At 41.4% G+C, this 20759-nt stretch overlaps 1 protein-coding gene across 5 annotated transcripts in view; it reads left to right on the top strand.

The window, feature by feature from the left end:
- Window positions 1-20759, top strand: part of AFF1 (AF4/FMR2 family member 1) — a 203663-nt gene that overhangs the window by 75819 nt on the left and 107085 nt on the right. The window contains exon 1 of one of the 5 annotated variants that reach the window (XM_045989755.1): window positions 437-1111. The exons of the other annotated variants lie outside the window; for them this stretch is intronic. Within the exon in view, the coding sequence (XP_045845711.1) occupies window positions 1092-1111 (20 nt within the window). The 5' untranslated portion in view covers window positions 437-1091. Of the gene's footprint in view, window positions 1-436; window positions 1112-20759 lie in introns of those variants that run through there. 5 annotated transcript variants of the gene reach the window in all.

Genomic DNA, 20759 nt, shown 5'->3' with positions numbered 1-20759 from the left:
CTTCAGGCACTGCTCAAATGCCTTCCCTTGTCCTCTTAGTAGGACCCGTTTGGGTTTGTACTTCTTGAAGAGTGTTCACTACGTTGATGGTTTGCATCCTTGGTGATTGTTTTTGAAATGCCAACCCCAAAATAAGTTAGTTTACTTTGTGATCCGTATGTTGTCCGAAGAAAGGGAAGGGCGTCTTGTAAGTGTTTTCTCAATGTAATGAAATCAAAACCGAAAGCGAGCAAAGTAAAACCAGGGTGCGTTAGTCGCACATTTCCTGACTGCGCGCATTGGAATGATCAAAAGGAGCGAACGTGGTTTACTGCTGCTGTGGTTTTGTGTCTTGCTCACTGCAGCCTCTTGGGGCCCAGTATTCAACAAATACTCAGATCGGAGCTGGAGTTCTGAGCGGCCGGGTACTCTGTGTTCCCGCGGTGTGTTTGTACATTGTTAAAACCTGGCAAGAGAGCACTAGCCAGGAGCCTGCAGGCGGGGCTCGACTGCGAGCGAGCGAGCGGGCGGGCGCGCGGGGTGCGTCTGCGTCCGGGCTCGCTGCCCCCGCCCGGCGCAGCCTCCGGCTCGGGCCGGCGGAGCGCCGTGCCCATTTAAGGAGGCGGACCGTACCACCAGAACTTTCTTGGCAGGGGGTATTCGGGCGAATTCGGGCAACTTTCAGGGAGCCGACAGACGATTTCGCTTCTCTTCCGACGCCGGCCCGAGCTCTGGTGCCGCTCGCTGGGAGCTGTGCGCTGGTGGGCTGTGGCCGTGGGCTTCTCGGGTTTCCCGTCTGCGAAATCGCCCCGGGGGATCTCACTGGCTCTGCGCTCGGACACGGCGTTCCCCGAGCTGGTCCAAAGTGTAGTTCGCCTGCAGAGGCTCCAGTGCCCGGATGTCCATCAGGCTTAGTGCGAGCCAATACGGCCGGAGCCCGAGGCTGCGCTGAGGACGCCCGGGCTCGGGAGCAGGTAGTCCCGTAACGCCGGGGAGTCGCGCTGGGGAGGATCGTCCCCGCCCGGCCCCAGCAAATGGTGAGCGCGGCGCTGGCGGAAGGGCCGCGGGTTGAAGGCTCCGATGGACAGAAGTCCTTGAGCTCTGTAAACTGAATGATGGCAGCCCAGTCAAGGTAAGCCGCCGAGAGAAACTTTTTAAATGCGTTCGTGGCTAGGGAAATTGAAGGTTGCGGGCAGGGGTGGGGGAGGGAGGGTTGGGGTGCTGCGAAGAAGACCGGCAGGAAGCAGCTTTGTCATTGCTTTCTCATCATTCCCGATGCTGTGGTTCATTACTTAACGTCAGGTTAAAAAAACAAAAAACAAAAAAGCTCGGGGTGGGGGGACAAACAGTTGGGAGAGCATACTGGATAATTCCTGCAGAGTAGAGGAGAGGGATTGAGTTAAAGAAGTTAAATTCCTTCCGTCTTCCAAAATAACTGTTATTTTCGGAGGAATTAAGTTGTTTTCACTTGTTTGCCTTTGCCCAAATTTTCATTTAGTTTCTTTGTGCACTTCCCTCTAGGTCTCTTGATTTGAGAGTGGCGGGGAAAGGGGGGGGGTTAGTATTTGGGTCGGAATTTTGGAAGCACTTAATGTAAAAAACACCTCGCCTTGGAGAAGGTGGTTGAGAATTTGGCTGGTGAGTGATCGAAAATTTTACTGCTAAAATGTATTCCACATCAAACGGCACAGCTTGCGAGAATCTGCTGAGTAGGCAAAGACCGGGAATGTACCGGGGCTGGTGAAGGGAGAGGATAATGAACTGCAGTTGCTGTCAGAGGAAGGCTCTTCTTAAGATCCCGGGATCTGACTTTCCATGGTTGGTTCCTTTTTTTGTGATGAGTATTAAGGAGTGATGACAAGGCATTAGTGATCATTACACGAGTCAGACTGTTGTGTGTGAACTCATTTTAGTGGTGACAGCAGCTGGTGCTAAGGGAAACTTAGGAGTTATATTTAAGTCCTTTTTTTAACTTTTAGTTTTACTAGAAAGCGGTTTGGTGTCACCTATTTAAAGTAATAGAGGTCTTCCTGTTGATATTTGATGTAGTACAGTGATTTGGGGATGTCCTAGAGGGCCAAATAGGTTTCAGGTCTGAAAACCCAGGTGTACCAGTGAAAGAAATAGATGCTTGAACACTAAAGTTTGGGCCACATAAAATTCGAGATTTTTTTCCCTAAGGGAACTTTCCAGGAAGAGAAGCAGCTACTCTGTATAGTGTGATACCTGCTTTGGGTGTTTAATCCTCTCAGTTCTGTGGTTTATCCCCTGCCTCCATGTTCTCGGTTATTCTAAGAAAGGAGTTCTTGGGACCAAGTAGTGGGAAAACTTAGGTGAGAAGCAAGAGTTGCATCTTTGTTTTGCTAACCTCTAATGAAATTTAACTGCCAAGGGGGTCTGTGGAATAAAGCCTTAGAATAAAATACCTTGGTCTAAGAAATTAAGTAAATACCATCCAACGGAACGCAGTAACAGAGAGCTGGGATTGGAACTCAGGTGCAAGTGATTTCAGTGCCTCAGCTCTTTAAGGGTAAAATGAGGTAATAGCTAATTGGACACTGCATGTAGCATGCCAGGCACAGCTGCTTTAATTGGATTATCTCTTTGATCTTTCTTAGTCACTTAAATAGGTAAGTCCTTTTATTTTTCATATTTATAGTTAAAGAAACTGAGGCCCAGCCAGCCTTTTTCTCGCCTGAGGATACATAGGTAGAGCAGTGCCTGACTGGAGCTGCTCTGTAGCATTTCCTTATTTCAGACCTTCCTCTTTAATCCTGAGGTGAGCTGTGAAAAGGGAGCTTCAGAGCCTCAATATAAGTGTACAAAAAGCAATTTCTGCTAAAAGTGCTTTGCTACAAAAGGGAAAAATCTGAATTATCAGTATGGTAGTTGATCTTGTTAGTAATTGGATTAGGAGGACTGTGTATATTCTGCTCTTCTACCTGGCCTTCAGACAGGCCCTTAAACTAGGAACAAAGCCACTGAGGCCATGGTGGCTGTTGTTTTCTTAGCCTGCATAATGGGAGTATATCTTACAAGTTGCAAGTATTCATTTTCTACAGTTATATCTGGAATGTGATCCGTGCTCATCTAGACGTTGTGTTTGTCTGTCTGTCTGTCTGTCTGTTTGTCTTTTTAAAGATTTATTTGGGGGGGGGGCAGAGAAAGAAGCAGGCTCTCCACTGAGCAGGGATAGGCCTGGTCCTATGACTTTGGAATCATGACCTGAGCTGAAGGCTGATGCTCAACCGACTGAGCCACTCAGGCACCTCTAGACATTGTGTTTTGTGGGACAGTAGGTAATCTTTGAGATTCTCTAAAGATTCTTTTAGATTCTCTAAAGAGAAGATGGCACATATTTTTGGATTTCAAGGAAATCTCAAGCTGGGTGGAATTGTTGAGAGCAGTGCTAAGAGAAACAAAACCATCACCTCTGATTTATAATTCAGGGTTGTAAAATCCTGCCCAAGTGCCACCCATAGTATCTGTTTGCTCTTGGAACAATTAGTTTGGATTGTTGGACTCATTGGCTCTTAAGATTCATAGCTCAATTCTAAACACAGTCATTTCATGGTGCACTATTTAAAATAGTTTGACTTTTTTTTTTTCCTTAGTAGAACAGGTAGATGAGAACTTGGATGAAAATGAATTTTCTGGCCCTGACAGTGAATACATGAGATGGCCATGGCGCTTTTCTGTCATGGTTTGGCATTGCTGTAAGGTAATATTCTTCATTTGATACTTATGGTTGGTATATCACTAATTTTTCATGTGAATAGGCTAGGCAGTGTATTTGTCTTCTATTGTCAGCTCCTTAAGATGTTGTCTCACATTTTTACTATCTCCAGCATAAGCTAGAAGTATTTTGAGTGAGGGAGGTACTACCAAAGTATTTCTTAGCTTGTGATCCTTTATAAATTGAAGTTGACCAGTCCCCTCCCTCATTTTAAACCTAAAAATAAGGGGTGGGGGGAGCACCCAAAAGTAGGAAGTTGATTATTTTGTTTTGCTTTGTGGTTCATTGTTTTCTCCCAGAAGTGGGAGACATCTCTTGAATGAGAGGTCACTTCCTTACATTTAAAAAAATTAGATTTTGGGTCAATATTTTGAAAACACTTAATATTTGGTTTGAATATTGGAGTTGCAGAGAAAGGCAGCCACTTAGAAATGCAATATCAGTTAAAGCAAGACATATGCTATGCGTCAGCTCTCAGGTTGGAATCTGTAAATACAACAGATACATTGACTACTTTCTGTTGGGAATTATAACAGACTTGCTTCCTTTAATGTGAAATAGATCATGGCCTTTGTGTCCAAATTCTGATCTCAGGCACGGAATGCTTTATAGAGTATACAACCTGTAATGCCCTCTTTTGAGAAAGGCAAGCCTATGGAATCTTAGTAGTTTGAAGATTTATACTTTTCTGTGAGGATTAGCTTGCTTTAGATTGAGGAGTGTGTTGATGGATAAAACAGAAAGAAGGGCTTTGTCTGGTTGTTCCTCATCTCTGCTAACCCCCTCTTTGAAGCAGTCTTTGAGTTCTAGAAAGGAATATATATATACCTTCACCTACAGCCAGGAATTAATCAGTTTTAAAATGCACCTTGTGCTCCTGGAGAAGCCCTGTGCTCCCTGCCCCCAAGAGGGAGGGGAGGGGCGAGTTGAAATTCTGTAGGAGAGTAGCATCTGGTGGCTGAGCACATCTTGCAAGAAAGCACTTTCAGACAAATTGCAAAAGGAAATTAGGTTTAGTCAGTTCTCCCACAGCGTTTTTGTTTGAATTTGACTGAAGTTTATGAAGTTTAAATAATAATAATAATAATATAGCAGAATCAGATTGTTCCCAAGATTATTATGAAGCCGGTTTTTGGTGGATCTCTGACTGGTGAGGGAAATTTTTCCATTGCAAAAAGCATTGCTCTTAAACTGGTGTAGAACCAGGTTTGCTCTGTCCTCTGCCCTCCTGATTTGTGAACTGCTTACCCTGGAAGAAAATTCATGAACGCAAAGAAGCTCTGATGGAGTATGAGCAAATATCAAAGAAGAATGCTCCGGTATTTTGGAAAGTGCGGTTCAAGGAAGTGATTTCAAGAGGGAAATAATTTATGCAGTATTTTGACCCAGTGAATGTCTTCATTTTTTCCCTTATGACGCCATTGTAAACAGTGTCCTTGACAGAAGAGAAACACAGACAGGTCTCTTAAGTGATTTCCTTCTGGTTCATCCTGAGAGCCAGCTGAGCTTCCTGACTCACAGACGACAGCGTCTTCCAAGATAAAGAAAGAGAATTGAGTCATTTTTTTCAGTCAGCTGGTTTATGGGGATGTTCTTTGGCAACATTAATGCACGTGATCTCTCAAGAGATTTAGGGGATTCTGTGAAAAGGTATTCAATAGCTGCTCTTATACGCTTCTGAAAATTCAGTGAATGCCGCATTTAAGCAATTTAAATTTCATGTATTCTCAGTAATGAAAAATGTTATCTTAATCATGGACAAGAGGGAAGTCTCATTTTGGTACTGTCATTTGGTTTGAACATCCAAATTTATGTATTACCCAGTAGCTGTAGAGTGGAGGAATTACAACATCCAAATTTGTGTATTACCCAGTAGCTGTAGAGTGGAGGAATTACAAAGCCAATTATCTTCATTACTGCTTTGAGGTATAACATACAATTTGATTGCTTCTAAATATATAAACTTAGTTTTCTATTAGGGAATTTCTCTATTTCGTTTGTTTTCCAAGGTTGGCAAATAAACTTAATTCCAGAGTCTGTCTTTTAAAAGAGAAAGTCCGGTACATGAGTTGTAGTGAGAACTACAGCCAGTAATGTATTCTGATTTTCCCCTCCGTACTAGTTGGAAATTCAGTCTGCATCTTTAGGGCAAAGTTTCTTGGCTCAGAAGTACAAACATAACAAGCTTGAATATCATAATCTCTGTTGTGGTTCAGTTACGTTTTGTTGGCATAGGGTGTGTACATAACTTTTACAGCAGCTTAAATGATTACCTTTTTTACATAACTGAAAACAGTTGGGAGAGATAAAGTTGTATTTTAGCTCTGCTTTAGATTGTTGTTAATTTTATTATGAGTATATACAGGTATTCATTTGCTCAGATAATAAAGCAGGTAGAATGCACAATAATACCTTTCTCAAATACAAATGTATCAGGTGGTGCTTAGCTTTAGGCCTCAGAGGGAAAAATATGATCTCTTGGTGTTAATGCCCTGGAGACCCTAAAGTAAAAATTAACTTCAAAACAATCCCAAGTGTGGACTTTTTGTGTTTTGGCAGTGATCAGTGTTGAGAATCTTTCCTCTGTGCAAACTTTTCCCTTTTCCAAGTTATCCGCAGTGAGTTAAAGCTTAACCCAACAGCCACAAAGCCAGCGGACTTAATATCCTGCAAGTCTTGTTCTCTGGTGAACGTGTTTCCTTGTTATGGTTTATTGGCTTTGTTTTTAATTTAACCTGATTGAATGACCAGACTCTTAAGGCTATTACTTACTTTAATTATTATTAAATTCAAGCAGGAATTTGATGTCAAGTTAATATAGTAAGTAGTGACATCTTGTCAAAAAGAACGGAAGCTAACTGAAGGAGGAAATACAGATTGTCAGTTGACACCTAAATGGCCATTACTTTGGTATTAGGTATTATAAGGGCACCCTTCAAAGGGCACCCACAATTTGACCACACTCTAAAAGTATTGTTGTTCCTCCATAATGGCTGATATGATAATGAATACTTGGAGACTTGTGGGCCGACATTATACGATCCTTTGGGTGTGCTAGAGACAGTTAAGGATGTAACTCTTGAGTCACTGGCTTACCTGTATTTTACCCCACATGATCTTGCCTTTCTTATTGGTGTTGCTTACTGCTGGATTGGCAGTTAGAGAAAAGAATATTTTAGATTCAGTGTAGTCCTTATTAAGTTCAAGGTTCTCAAACTTGACTAGACACTAGAATCACACGGAGTGCTTGCCAGTGTGCTGATTCTACCCCCCCCCCCCCCCAATACTGATTGGACAGGTCTGGGGTGGAGCTTGGGTGGAGACCTTCTCTGAGGCCAGAGGCCCACCCTACTACCCTTTGTGAAATGGAGTCTGTGTGTGAGAGATACGCAGTGCAGTTACATTTTGACTTAATATATCTTCATATTACACATGGCCTCCTTCCCCCCATTGAAATAGACAAGAGGTTGATAGGAAAAGTAGACTGCATCTCTATAAATTTATCTATCTGTTACAAACTAACTGCTGAAGTGTCCAGATGCACTTAAAATTTAAGAAATAAAAGGAAAAGGAAGATACCAAGAAGTAATGCCCAAGTTTGATTATGCAGCACTTTCTTAAGAATTGTTTCTTCCCAAGGGCCTGGATATTTAATTTGCCTTCTCCTGCTGGTTCTGGGCTGCCTCCCAAAACTACGAATGCATACTCTACCACACATTCTCCAGTTTATCAGGTGGCAGATGTTTTTGTTCCCAGGGGAAGAGTTAAGTCAGTTATATCCAAACTGCATGAAACTGAAAGGTGGTAGTGGTGGTGGTGGTGGTTTTTTTTCCCCCCCTGTTGTTGTTGTTGTTTTAACAAAACATTGTCTGCATCTACTGTTGTTGAACAAATAATGTTCAACAAAAATTTTAAATGGGATTCCTACTGGGATGTAAATGTTCAAATTATAGCAGATGTCAATTCTATGTAGCAAAATTCAGGAAACACTTTCTGGTATGTAGGTGTTGTAACTTTTCAGTTCTTGGAACTTTCCTACAGGAAACAGCCCTGTCAAAAGGGGAGCAGTTGATAAAATATGTAGCAGAATCCACAAACGGTGTCCTGCAGTGTAATTAAATTTTGATTTGGTGCATGTAGTATATGTGGTCATGATAGAGCCTGGTCTCTCACCTGACTTTCATCCTGGATAATGTGCCTCTGCATGACTTGCTAAATTGCTTCCCTTATTCTTGTCGCCTTAAAAATGCAGGTGTACCTGATTTACTATGGATGTAAATTTTTGGAAAGTGGTATAAAACTAACCAGTTCCCTTTGTTTTGTGTAAAGGAATGAAACCCGTTTCCTGGTTTTGCAGAAATTACTTATTTTTTCTCCTGATTGATAAATTAATATTTTACCATAGACATTCTAAGATGGCCTATCTAGTAAGTTGATAGTGTTAGCTGTCTCGAGTCCATAATATTATGATTTTTATGTGTGTGTGTGTTTAAAGGAAAACAGAATCTCTTGAGTTAATATTTTTGAGTTTTCTCTTGAGTTTTAAATACTTAAAAAATTTGTTAAAAGGGATATTTATTGGTACAAAATTCCAGGCAGGAACACATAGCTAACTCTCATTTTTTTTCCCAAGTAGCGTTGATCTGCAATTACACTTCTAAGAATTAGGTTTTTCTGTTATTTTGCAGTTGGTGTAGCTCTCTTTACCCCTCACTTCTCTTTTAGAGTTAAACCATACTTGTGCTAGCTCTCCATTTAAAAAAGTTGTGTAAATATAAACTTTGTACTGCAGGAAAGAAATTAGGCAGGCACATTTACTGACATTAGCATTGTAAAAAGATACAGTGGAACCCAGTATGTTAACATTTGTTTCCAAAATCAATTTCGAGCTGAAAATGTTGGAAAGAATAAAGAGATGAATGTTGTCTGCTTGTTGTGTTACTTGGTTTTAGTAAGATTCAGAATCCTGATTAAACAGTTTGTTTTTAAGTGGGAACTGTGCCCAGAAGACAAGAAAACCACTAACCAGATTGGAAGTTAATAAAAGATTGAGTTTGATAATTTTTATCATTTTGCTGATAGTTGAGAGCTGCCTTAGTCTTACAAACAGCTTTATATTTTTCTTATTTTAAGTCATGTTTTTCTAAGGATAAAGTGAAAATCATTAGATTTACATAATGTGGACTTTAATTCATAGGCTTTGAAAAGATGATGACAGTTCTCATGATAATCCTAGGATAAAACTTGGTTTCTTCCTGAGGTCACCCATATTCTGGTGGTACCTCCAAGGTGTTGGTGTTATCTATTATTTCAAAAGAGTGGAGTAAAAACTTTATTCCTACTTGGTCTTTTGGCAGTTTGGAAAATGACGTTTTTGGCAGAAGGGGGAGAGGAATAGCTTGCTTTAATCAGGATACATTCACTGTCACCCAGATCTTTTTATCTCTTATGTTACTTCTCATTTTATGAATTATTTTCTTAGCCCAAGTGTTTTTTTTCTTTCCCTTTACAGCTTTGAAGTATATTTTACATATCATAAGGGTTGCCTATTTCAAGTGTACAATTTTATTATTTTTACTAAGTGATACAGCCACCACCATAAATCATTTTTAGGACAGCTTATCTCCCCTAAGTTCTCTTATGTCCATTTATAGGTAACCCGTGTTCCTAGTCCCATACAAAAATCTTTTTGTTTGTAAATGTGGCTTTCTGTGGGTACTTCACATACATGGAATCTTGTGGTTTCTTACATCTGGCTTTTTTCACTTCCATGACTTTTTTTTTGAGGTTCATTTATGGCATAGCATGTATCAGTTCTCTCCTTATAATAACTGAATAGCAATCTGCTTGAATATGATGGACTGGTTGTTTCTCTCTCTCTGGTGTGTGTGTGTGTGTGTGTGTGTGTGTGTGTGTGTGTGTTCATGGGTTAGGGGTGGGGAATTATGAATAATGCTCCTATGAACATTTGCATGCAAGTCTTTATGTAGATGTACATTTTCCTTTTTTGCTTGGTTGAATTGCTGAGTCCTGGGATAGTTTTATGCCTTACTTTTGAAAAAAAAACAAAACACTAAATTGTTTTCAGACTATATGTCCACACTAGCCCATATCCAAATTGATCTAATTCAGCCAATTTTTTGCAAGTTATTTTGGTATCTTTAGAGGCAGCTGGACAGTGGAACCAGTGGTTCTGAGATCTGATCAGTTTTGCATTTGATTATTAAAATGATATTTTAAATACTTGTGACTTAAAAACACAACAGCAGTTTTTTTCATAGAAAATATAGTATATATAAAATTGGTTGGGCTTTTTGACGAAGAAACTGGTATCCAGGAATACTTAAAGAAAACCAAATTAACATTTAAAGTATCAGTGCATGTTTTTGTCAAAGTAGGAAGTGAATCTTCCAACACACAGCTCATAAACCCCGCAGATAGCTGTGTATGTATTTGTAAAATATTTATATTAAACTACATTTTGTAAATATATATAAATTTTACATATATACATTTTATAAATATATAAAAATCCCTTATTTCAGAACTGCAAAATAAACCTAGATATTGTCATTTAAATGCTTGTTTAAAAAAAAAAAAACAGCTGTTCCCATTCACTGCAGTCTTGCATGCAGAGATAGGTTATCTGCGTGGAGCTTCTGGAAATTATCTTTAAAACTTGGGTCCTGCTAGGGGAAGGTGGTGACCATATGCCCCCACTCGGTGGTGTGTTCCAAACTTCAGGAAAAGATAGATCCATTTCATGAACAAAAATACTTCATGAAATGCTCTGAAATTGTCTTTAGATGAGTGTGTGTGTGTGTGTGTGTGAGTGTGTGATGGTAGTGAAAGTGAGCCATCTTTTCAGCACTCCCGCTGCTCTTCTGTAAAAGAGCTGTGAGGCCCTGGTTAGCAGTCTCCTACATGGCTGCCCTTTCATGAGTCTGCCCAGTGTGCTTTCAGCTTTGGAGCCTCAGAACATTATGGCATGTCACTGGAATTCACTGCTTCTGGGGATTAATGTACCTACCCCCTTTAAAGATTATATCAGCATTAAAAGCTTTATGGCTGTGACCAGTTCACAGTGCTTTTAATATTATCCATATTGTATATTGATGAATGCCTCGCTGCTCACTGAGAGCTGGCCACAGTGTGTGCAGGGCTCTAAGCTGGTTCAGACCCGTCTGTCTGCCTCCCCCACGTGAAGAGACGCTCACAGCTGGTGGCAGGGTGGGGAGGTTGGGTGGAGGACTGAAAATTAAACTGGCCAATGAAACAATCACCGACTGTTAAAGCACCATGACAAAAACAAATGGGGCTTCGTGACAGAGAATAATGGAGTGTGGAACTTGATCTCACGTCAGCCTCAAGGACCTCTGACAAAGTTGACCTGAAGTGGAGAAAAAGCAGGTCATGATGTGTGTTAGAAGTAATTGCCCTTTCAGAATATACACGGAAATAAGTGATGATAGTGGAAAGGGTGGCATTTTTTCAACAGGGCAAGTATGGTTTTAGGAAATACTGCCACGAGGCAGTTTCTTGAAATAAAAATTATTTTTGTGGATTAATTCTATCAAAACTCAGCCCTGTGTTTTGTTTTATTTTGTTTTTTTTGAAAAAGCCAAGATGAGTTCCATAACAAATTGTACTTTTAAAATAGAGACTTTATTTTTGAAGAGCTTGCCTTAATTGGTGCATAAATATAAACAAGTTAAACATGTGGAAAAGAAATTTGATAGTACACTTAGTTTGGAAAGCCATCAAATAAGGATTGGCATAGAATTAGGGAAGTCCCAGCTCAGTGAGTCCAGTCATAAGGAAGTGAAGATGTAGACAGTAAGGAGGATATTTAGCCTGGCTGTTAAATACAAAGGTTAATTTACAAAGCGACCTTTTATGCCTGTGAAAGACTGCTATAGGAAATGTGGTGAAAGACGGACTCCACCTCTGCCCAAAACAGATCTCGAATTAGTAAGTTATACGTGTTAACGGGGTTTAAGAAAAAGCCCAGGAATGAACTTCTCATTGAAGATAATTAAACGTGCAAACACAGTGGAAGGTGGAGTTCTTTTAGTCTCTCAGAAATAGGAAATAGATAATCTTCTACCTTGGGTATTTTAGGAAGTAGCAGCTGGTGTATGTACCTCTTTCTCAAGGGATTCTGTGGCTTCTTGAAAAAATGTGATCACAAGGAGCTACTATAGGAACTGAAAGTTCTTCCTGCCGCCTGCGTCACAGCTGTGTTTGGTTATACGAGTTACTTTAGGGATCCTGTGTTCAGTATCACCTCATCTCTCCTGTACCTCTGCTTTGCAGTCATTTTCAACCAAACATATTTAGTTTGGGACCTCTTGTGGCATAATATGTGATAATTTTATGAACATATTGTGAACATAGAAAAAGAATGTGTATTCTTCATCTTCAGCCAGAGTTAAATGTGGGTTTGTGCATTAGACGTGTGTTACATAATTTCTGTATTCTTATTTTTGTCCATTTTGTGGACTGAGAGATAAAATGAGTTTGATATGGTCAATGAGCTTTTATTTCTTCTAAAAATCTTCTGAAGTTTTTGCTTTACGAATGTTGACACGGTTCTTCTGTTGCATAGATATTCATAATTGTTATGTCTTCATTTTAAGTTGCCTCCCTTCAAAGTCTTAATTCCCTAAGTCTTCTTCCAAAAGGTTTCTTTGAGTATTGGTGATATATATTTTTTTTTAATTTTTTTTTTTTTAAATTTATTTATTTGACAGAGAGATAGATCACAAGTAGGCAGAGAGGCAGGCAGAGAGAGAGAGGAGGAAGCAGGCTCCCCGTGGAGCAGAGAGCCGGATGCGGGGCTGGATCCCAGGACCCTGAGATCATGACCTGAGCCGAAGGCAGCGGCTTAATCCACTGAGCCACCCAGGCGCCCCGGTGATATATTTTTTTAAAAGCCGTATCTTTATATCTTTTATCTGTGTGGATTTTATTTTGGTTTAATGAGTGGGGGTTCTAGAGCCTTCTCCTCTCCCTCCAGAGTAGCCATCCTGTTCTCTCTATTCAAGAGCCATTGTCAGACTCAGTCACTGTACCTTTATAATGTGTGTTAATACAGGAGAGAGCCATACTTTACTTGTGCTTTTGGAGTTCTCGTGGATATTTTTCACGATCAACTTAGTATCTGTAAAAAAAGAAAAGCTAGTGGCCTTTTAATGGGATGACTTCCTATAAAAACCTCATCCTGTTTTTCAGAAGTATTAAAGTTTTAGACAGGATTACTCTGTTCTTTGCAGATTTTCATGGAGTGGAAAAGAGTAGGTTTGAGTGCCAGGACTCCTGAATCACTAGGCAGACACGCTTGTTTATCTTGGGGACGTCTGGGAAATCTTGTTTGCCTCAGTTTCTCCAGGAGGAAGTGAAGATACACATTTGCTTTTGTCCCAGAGGAATGCATTGTTAATCTCTCCGGGGTGGAATCATATTTCTGTAGGTGACTTATATTGGACTCTAGGCAGAAGGAGGATTTTGTAGTCTCTGTTGCTATAGAAAAGATCTGTTTTCTTTTTTAAAACTTCTCTCTTTTTTTAAGATTTTATTTTTCAGTAATCTCTGCACCCAGCGTGGGGCTTGAACTCACAGTCCGAGATGCTCAACTGACTGGGTCAGTCAGTGCCCTGAGAGGATCTCACTTTGAGCAGACTTTTCATTCACTTTTTCTTGACCATAATAGATGCAATTTCGACTCATTGAAATGTTCTGTAGTTCAGTAAAACAAAAGCAGCAAAATGTTAAAGTTCATTTTAATTAAGAGAAACATCTTCTGTAATTTTCTTTTCTTTTTTTTTTTTTAAAGATTTTATTTATTTATTTGACAGGCAGAGAGGCAGGCAGAGAGAGAGGGAGGAGGCTCCCTGCGGAGCAGAGAGCCCGATGCGGGGCTCGATCCCAGGACCCTGAGATCATGACCTGAGCCGAAGGCAGAGGCTTTAACCTACTGAGCCACCCAGTTGCCCCCATCTTCTGTAATTTTCAACAGCCTGACCAAACAATTCATTCTTGTTCCTTTTCCGCTTTTTCTTTACACATTAAATGTTGTGAAATTTTGAATCATTTCTTGATATATGTTTGATAGGTGATTTATTGAATGTGTAGGGGAAAAGATGAAGTGGTGGTTACTTTAGGCTGTTGTGATTTTTTTATTTTAGATTGTCATTTTGTCTTAAATTTGAAGAGGAACATAAGACTTTAAGTTCTTTTGTTCTTAGAAATGCCATGCTAAGAGTATATTTTTAAAAGCCCAAAGCAGCCTAGTTAATACTGACTAAAGCAAGGTGTTATTTTATACCTTCTGCTAGGAGCCAAGGTAGTGACAGATACTAACACACTGCCACAGATAGGTGTTACTGTCTGTTCGTGATGCTGGGTATGGAAACTACTCTGAATACCATATTTATGAGCTTCGCTCATTTGTGTTTATTTATAAGACTGTCATAATTGAAGAAGAACTAGTATAGCTCACAAACTAAAAATTGAAGACCTGGGATTTTTCTTTTCTGTTCATACACACAGGTACATGTATACATGTACTCACACCAAACACAGATGTTGCCTCAGCAGAGGTTGGAATCCTAATGCATACTGAAATGGTCATTTCTCATTGTGCTTTTAAATGTTAGTTTAAAATTAGCCAATAAAAAGGTGCGCCTGGGTGGCTCAGTGGGTTAAAGACTCTGCCTTCAGCTCGGGTCATGATCCCCCGGTCCTGGGATGGAGCCCCACGTCGGGCTCTCTGCTCAGCAGGGAGCCTGCTTGTCTGTCAAATAAATAAATAAAATCCTTAAAAAATAAAAAAATAAATAAAATTAGCCAATAAAAAATTGCAGTTCTTGTTTTTGTGATCTCATTTTAAAACTGATAAGGAAATAAACAGATTTTTGGCAGTTGTCTTTAACTTTATAAACTTTCAATTGTTTAGATTATCAGGAATAGAAAAATTCAGGTCTTGTATGTTTATAGAATTTCTTTAAAAATTGTGCCCAAGGGATGCCTGGGTGGCCCAGTCAGTTGAACGTCTGCCTTTGGCTCGGGTCATGATTCCGGGGTCCTGGTATCAAGTCCCGCATCGGGCTCCTTGCTCAGCGGGGAGTCTGCTTGTCCCTCTCCCTCTGCCTCTACCACCCTCTGCTTGTGCTCTCTCGCTCTCTCTCACTCTGTGCATCTCAAATAAATAAATATCTAAAAAAAAAAAAAAAATTGTGCCCAAACCATAGGACAGCAAGAGCCACTGTAATCTTTTTTTTTTTTTTTTTTTTTTGGAGAGGAAACCTTTCTTATTTAATTCAAAATCATTTCTTTCATTATGTTTTCATAGTTGAATTGCTGGTAAGAGTGGATGTTTTCAATAGATGTTGGGAATTTAAAATGAAAGCATGCATGGTTTCCTATTTACAAACTGCTCTTCTTCCAGAAATGGGTTTGGAGCACAGAAAATATTTTGCAGAAGCAGCAATGAAAATCATGTGATGAAGGTTTGGCCCCAGGCTGAACCCAGAATGTTTCTTTACTTACGGTGCCAAAATGTCAAACATGTGGTACAATAATGGAAAACAGCGCAATTGATTAAACAAGGCAGACGAATCATGCTTGCATAAGGCAGTATCTTCTGCTTAAGTTGGTTCTTTTCGTGGGAGGGATGAGTATTGTAAGGGACCTTTAGGTTTAATAGGGAGAAAAGGTGGAAAAAATGAATTCTCTTGGGAGTATTTCTGTTGGTAAACTTCAGGTACTTTGAAGGACACAGACATTATGTATAATTTTGGCATATGATAATAGCAGTCCTTTATTGTGCCTTCTTTTATGTTTTGAGCTTTGAGCCAAGAATTCACGTATTTGATATCATTGAATCTGTAGGGCAGGGGTTATCCCTGCCATTGTACAGATGAAGAAACTGAGGCTCATGGAGATCAAGTGACTGACTCTCAGTGATTGACGGATCATGGTTACAGAGCCGGCAAGTGACAGCTGGCTCACAGCCTCTACTCATCTACTCTAGACTTTCACATAAATGTCGTCTTTGTCCTTAATACACTTATCTGTATGGTCAGTGCTTCTTGGTTTACTATGGAGGAAAAGAGGGATGGAGAAAATGGAGCATTTTTTGTGTGTGTGTCTCTCTTAACTGAGGTGTATGAAACAGGAAAAGGGAACGAGATGAGAGTAGGGAAACCTAGTATGTGTAAAATTCCTCTCAGGGTGAAGAAACATACAGAAGAAATGTGAGGTCAGTGTTTGCTAGTGCCCTGTGCTGGGAAGTGCCTTTTCCCCACAACTTGGTTACTTACTGCATGGGGAATTAAGGAGAGACAATGCAACTGTTTGAAAGCTGTGAGGTATTTGTTTTTTTTTTTTTTTTTTTTTTTTAATTTATTTATTTGACAGAGATCACAAGTAGACAGAGAGGCAGGCAGAGAGAGAGGGAGAGAGGGAAGCAGGCTCGCCGCTGAGCAGAGAGCCTGATGTGGGACTCGATCCCAGGACCCTGCTGAGATCATGACCTGAGCCGAAGGCAGCGGCTTAACGCACTGAGCCACCCAGGCGCCCCTGAAAGCTGTGAGGTATTTGTAACTCAGCGAACTCTTGTACTATTTGGAAAGGGAGAATTATGTGGATGGAACTTCCCTGGAGAGAAGATGTGAAATCCCTTGTACCCTTCCGCTTTTAGGATGCTGCTTCCTTATAAGAAACTCATTTTGGAGTGAACAGGCATCCTTCTGCCTCTTCCTGTTTAGTGGGAAATGTGTGTACCCCTTTGCCTGTGCTGCAGGACACCATACTTCTGCCATTCTTAGATTCTCCTTTTCTTCTTCTGGTCTTACCCCACTGCATATGTTATCAGCTCTGGGGACCATTGTACTGTGTTTAGTATTGAATTATCTTACTTTGTCCTTGGGGAGATGGGGGTGAGGAACATAGAATGTGTGAGGGGAGAACCTGTATACACTTACTAATAGTAGCTCAGGGGGTGGTGAATACTTACGCTTTGCCAGGCCCTGGGCTACGCACTTACGTATGCATTAGTTCATTTAATTCTTAACAACAGTTTTGAACCTTCGGTACAGTTCAGGCTTTGGGTTTGTGACTTACCCTGTCGGCCATAGCTAGTAGTGACAGAGTTTTGACATGTCACAGATGTAGCCATTATGATTTCCCATGCCTGTTTTGAATATGCCGCATTGTGGTGGCTGCTGTTTCAGTAGAAAACGAATGCTGTGACTTGGGAGAACATTTCTTATTTCTCATACTCTCCAGCAGTGGCTCTCAACACAGGGGAGGCAGGGAAAAGAGGAGGAGGTTATTTTACCCCCACCGCCCTCCGGGATATTTGGCAAAGTCTAGAAACATGTTTGATTGTCACAGCCGGGAAAACAGTGTGCTGCCATCACCTAAGGTGGGAGGCCAGGGATCCTGCCCGACATCCTAGGACGCGTTCCCTGACACACAGATTTGGTTCAGAATGTCTGTAGTGCCAGAGTTGAACCCCTGCTCTCTCCACAGGTATGCGGAGGTCTCAGAGAACATCCGTTCAGACTCCCGCTCACCCAGTGCCGGCCCCAGAGGTGTGTCAGTTAGCTGCTTGTTTAGGAGGCAGTGCGAGTGTGCAGGCTGCAGCTGGGCACCGGGTGGGTTCCACAGCCCTGTAGGAGAGGGAGAAATGGAAGAAACACTTCTGAAGGTGGTGGTGGGGAGGACAAAGCCTTGCATGGAGAGAAACTGCAAATTTGGAAAGTGTAAAACCTGGGTTTTTTTAAAAGAGCACAGCTGGAGGGGCATCTGGAGACATTTTCGGGTTTCTCCTTTCTTTCTCGCCGGAGTACTCTGTTTACTGTGGTGCTATAAGGCATTAGTCACTTAAACCTCACACTGGTTTTAGGGAACTGGTACTGTGATGACCATGGCCTTTTTAAAATGGCTGACATTCAGCTTAAATGACTTGCCCAGAGGACACTACTTGAAAGTCATGGAGCCCATGTGTGAATCCATCCCTCACTCCAGAGACTGTGCTCTTAACCCGTGTCTGATGCTGGTGACCAGAGTGTCCCATCCTGTTGTGTATTACTCAGCCTCCTCTCTGACTTCCTCGAATTCAGCCAAGCTGCTTAGGAGGCTGATACACAGCTGTCTGGATTCGGAGACCTTGAGTGGCCATCCCGTTGCTCTGTTGCAGGAGGTGACGTGGAGGGGCAGAGGTGAGGGAGCCCATTAGCAGAGAACTAAGGCGAGCCTTTTAAAGCGGCAAGGAAAGAATTCTGAGTGACATGGGGCCTCAGCATATCTGGTGGGGAAGAGGTTGATTGCAATAGCATTTTTCAACTCAAGGGGGAAAATATGCAGAAAGGGAGATTGGTTGGTGTATGGTAACCACCTATTGTATTACAAATTTACTTGTGTAAAATCCATGTCTAAAATCTTGGCCTTTTGTGTCTTAGATATCTGATGTAACTTAAACTAGGGAAACCATAGAATCAGGCCCTCCTTAAAGCCCAGAGCTTTCTGGGTTGGTAATTTTGTAGGGAAGGACTTGCAGGAAAAACACTTTGAAATGTGAAGAAGGAAATGTGATTCCGGTGGTTCCTTTATAGGCACTAAATCTGTACGTGAAGAAGTAGGACAAGAATTTGGGGAGATTAATTTTCTGAAACCTCAACCAACCTAGTTCTCAAGTAGGGGAAAACAATGATTTTTCTTTTACAAAGGTGAAGATTGGAGAAGGAGAGGGCGGGAGAGGTGAATTAAGTCTCCGCAGTGGTGGCTAAGGAGATTGCCCTGAAAGCTTTCCAGATGGGATTCTGAAATGTCCTTCTCCAGATATATGTGTGTGTCTTTGCTGGGTCCCTTGTAGTTTCTCGATGGAGCAGAGCAGAAGGTTTTGAAAGAGCGAGGTTAGGTTTTGCACAGTGCACAGACACAGATAAACTGGAGCGGAGTGCAGGCACACGTATGCCCAGGCTGTTTCACTTCTGCCAACAGCAGCTGTCATCGTCTGCCTCACAGAGTTCAGGGCCACTCTTCAGTTCCTTGCCTTTCACGGAGCCACTATACTGGTTAATAGAGGAATTTGTGCTTCCCACTTACCCACCACTTTTTTTTTTTTTTTAAGATTTTATTTATTTGTCAGAGAGAGAGAGAGCACAGGCAGGCCGAGCAGCAGGCAGAGGCAGAGAGAAGCAGGCTCCCCGCTGAGCAATGAGCCTGACACAGGAGGGACTCGACGCTAGGACCGTAGGATCATGACCCCAGGCAAAGGCAACCCCTTAACTGACTGAGCCACCCAGGCTTGCCTACCGCCCCCCACTGGTTTTAAAGACCAATTGCTTGATTAGACTGCATGCTCAAGGGTGGGGATTGGCAGAGGCAAGAGGGAGAAGGACTCTCTAACAGGCTCCCTGCTGAGGCTCACAGTCCAGTGTGGGCTGAGATCAGGACCTGAGCTGAAACCAAGAGTCGGACGCTTGGCGGAGTGGGCCACTCGGGTGTACCACCACCCCCTATCCCTCTCTGATGGAGACTTCCGGTTAAACCCGTGTTGTATCTGTAGGTGTGTGTGATGGAACCGTGTGGGATCTACCCGTGTTTGGCAGCCTCTTAGATCCTGCCATATTTACTTGTTTATTCTTGTGGCTCTTTTCCCTAACATTGTATTAGGAAAATTTTTAAACATTCAGGAAGTTGGGAGAATTTCACAGTAAAAAGCCTTATTCCTAGATTAAACTATTAACACTGTATTTGTGTTAACACGAATGTGCTCATCTCTTCGTTGCTGTATTATCCTTTAATTCTTATGCTCCTTGTGTAAATTGCAGATCCCAAAATACTTCAGCTTGTATATCATTAACTAAAGTATAGGGTTTTTCCCCTTTCACCATAAGTCAGGTATGCCAGGAAACGCACAAACTTTAGGTGTTCTGGTACATTTTGACAGTGTATATGTCTCTATAACCCAAACCTCTGTGAAGATATGGGCTAATTTTAGGATTATTTTTGGTATGTATGTGGGAAGATGATTAGAAGATGAGTAAGTGGACTCATTCCTGTTTTATTTTCCTCCTTTCAAGGTATCATTTCTGTGTATTTTTATTATTTTTAAAGATTTATTTATTTTGAGAGAGACAGAGTGAGCAGGAGAGGAGGGGCAGAGGAAGAGGGACAGAATTCCTCAAACAGACACCCCACTGAGCAGGGAACCAACCAGGGCTTGATCCCAGGACCCTGAGATCATGACCTGAGCTGAAATCAACAGTCCGACGCTTAACCGACTCAGCCACCCAGGCATGTTTTGAATATTGTTTTTATTTTATTACGATGATTTTTAAATATTTTATTTATTTATTTGATAGAGAGAAAGAGGGAGAGAGCACAGACAGGGGGAGTTGCAGAAGCAGACTCCCCACCGAGCAAGAAGCCTGACATGGGCCTTGATCCCAGGATCCTGGGATCATGACCTGAGCCCAAGGCAGACACTTAACCAACTGAGCCACCCAGGCACTCCTGAATATTGTTTTTGTTTTTTTTTTTTTTAAGATTTATTTATTTATTTATTTGACAGAGAGAAATCAAAAGAGAGGCAGGCAGAGATAGAGGAAGGGAAGCAGGTTCTCCGCTGAGCAGAGAGCCGGATGCCGGGACTTGATCCCAGGACCCTGAGATCATGACCTGAGCCGAAGGCAGCGGCTTAACCCACTGAGCCACCCAGGCGCCCCCTGAATATTGTTTTTAAAATGACTTCTCCCCTGACTGTCACAGACTAAAAATTCTTCTGTGACTAGGCATATGGTGACTGCTTCTTTAAAATAAGCAAAGCCTTCTTTACAGAGTGCTTTGAAGGCTTGAATCCAAAATCATTACTTTTTTTTTTTTTTTTTTTTTTGATTAGCCCCTTTCCCAGTCAAGGTACTTCATGGGGGAGTGCAGGCCTTTGTCTTCTTTAAGGATTCCTTATTTCTGGGTAACAGTGGAATGCATGTGACTGAATGTAATTAAAGCCTGCTGTTTAAGGAGCACATGT

Source organism: Meles meles, chromosome 2 (assembly GCF_922984935.1).
Source record: "Meles meles chromosome 2, mMelMel3.1 paternal haplotype, whole genome shotgun sequence".
In the NCBI taxonomy this organism is placed as follows: Eukaryota; Metazoa; Chordata; class Mammalia; order Carnivora; family Mustelidae; genus Meles; species Meles meles.
Note: the sequence above shows the minus strand (reverse complement) of the source record. Positions and strands in the feature narration are given on the sequence as shown.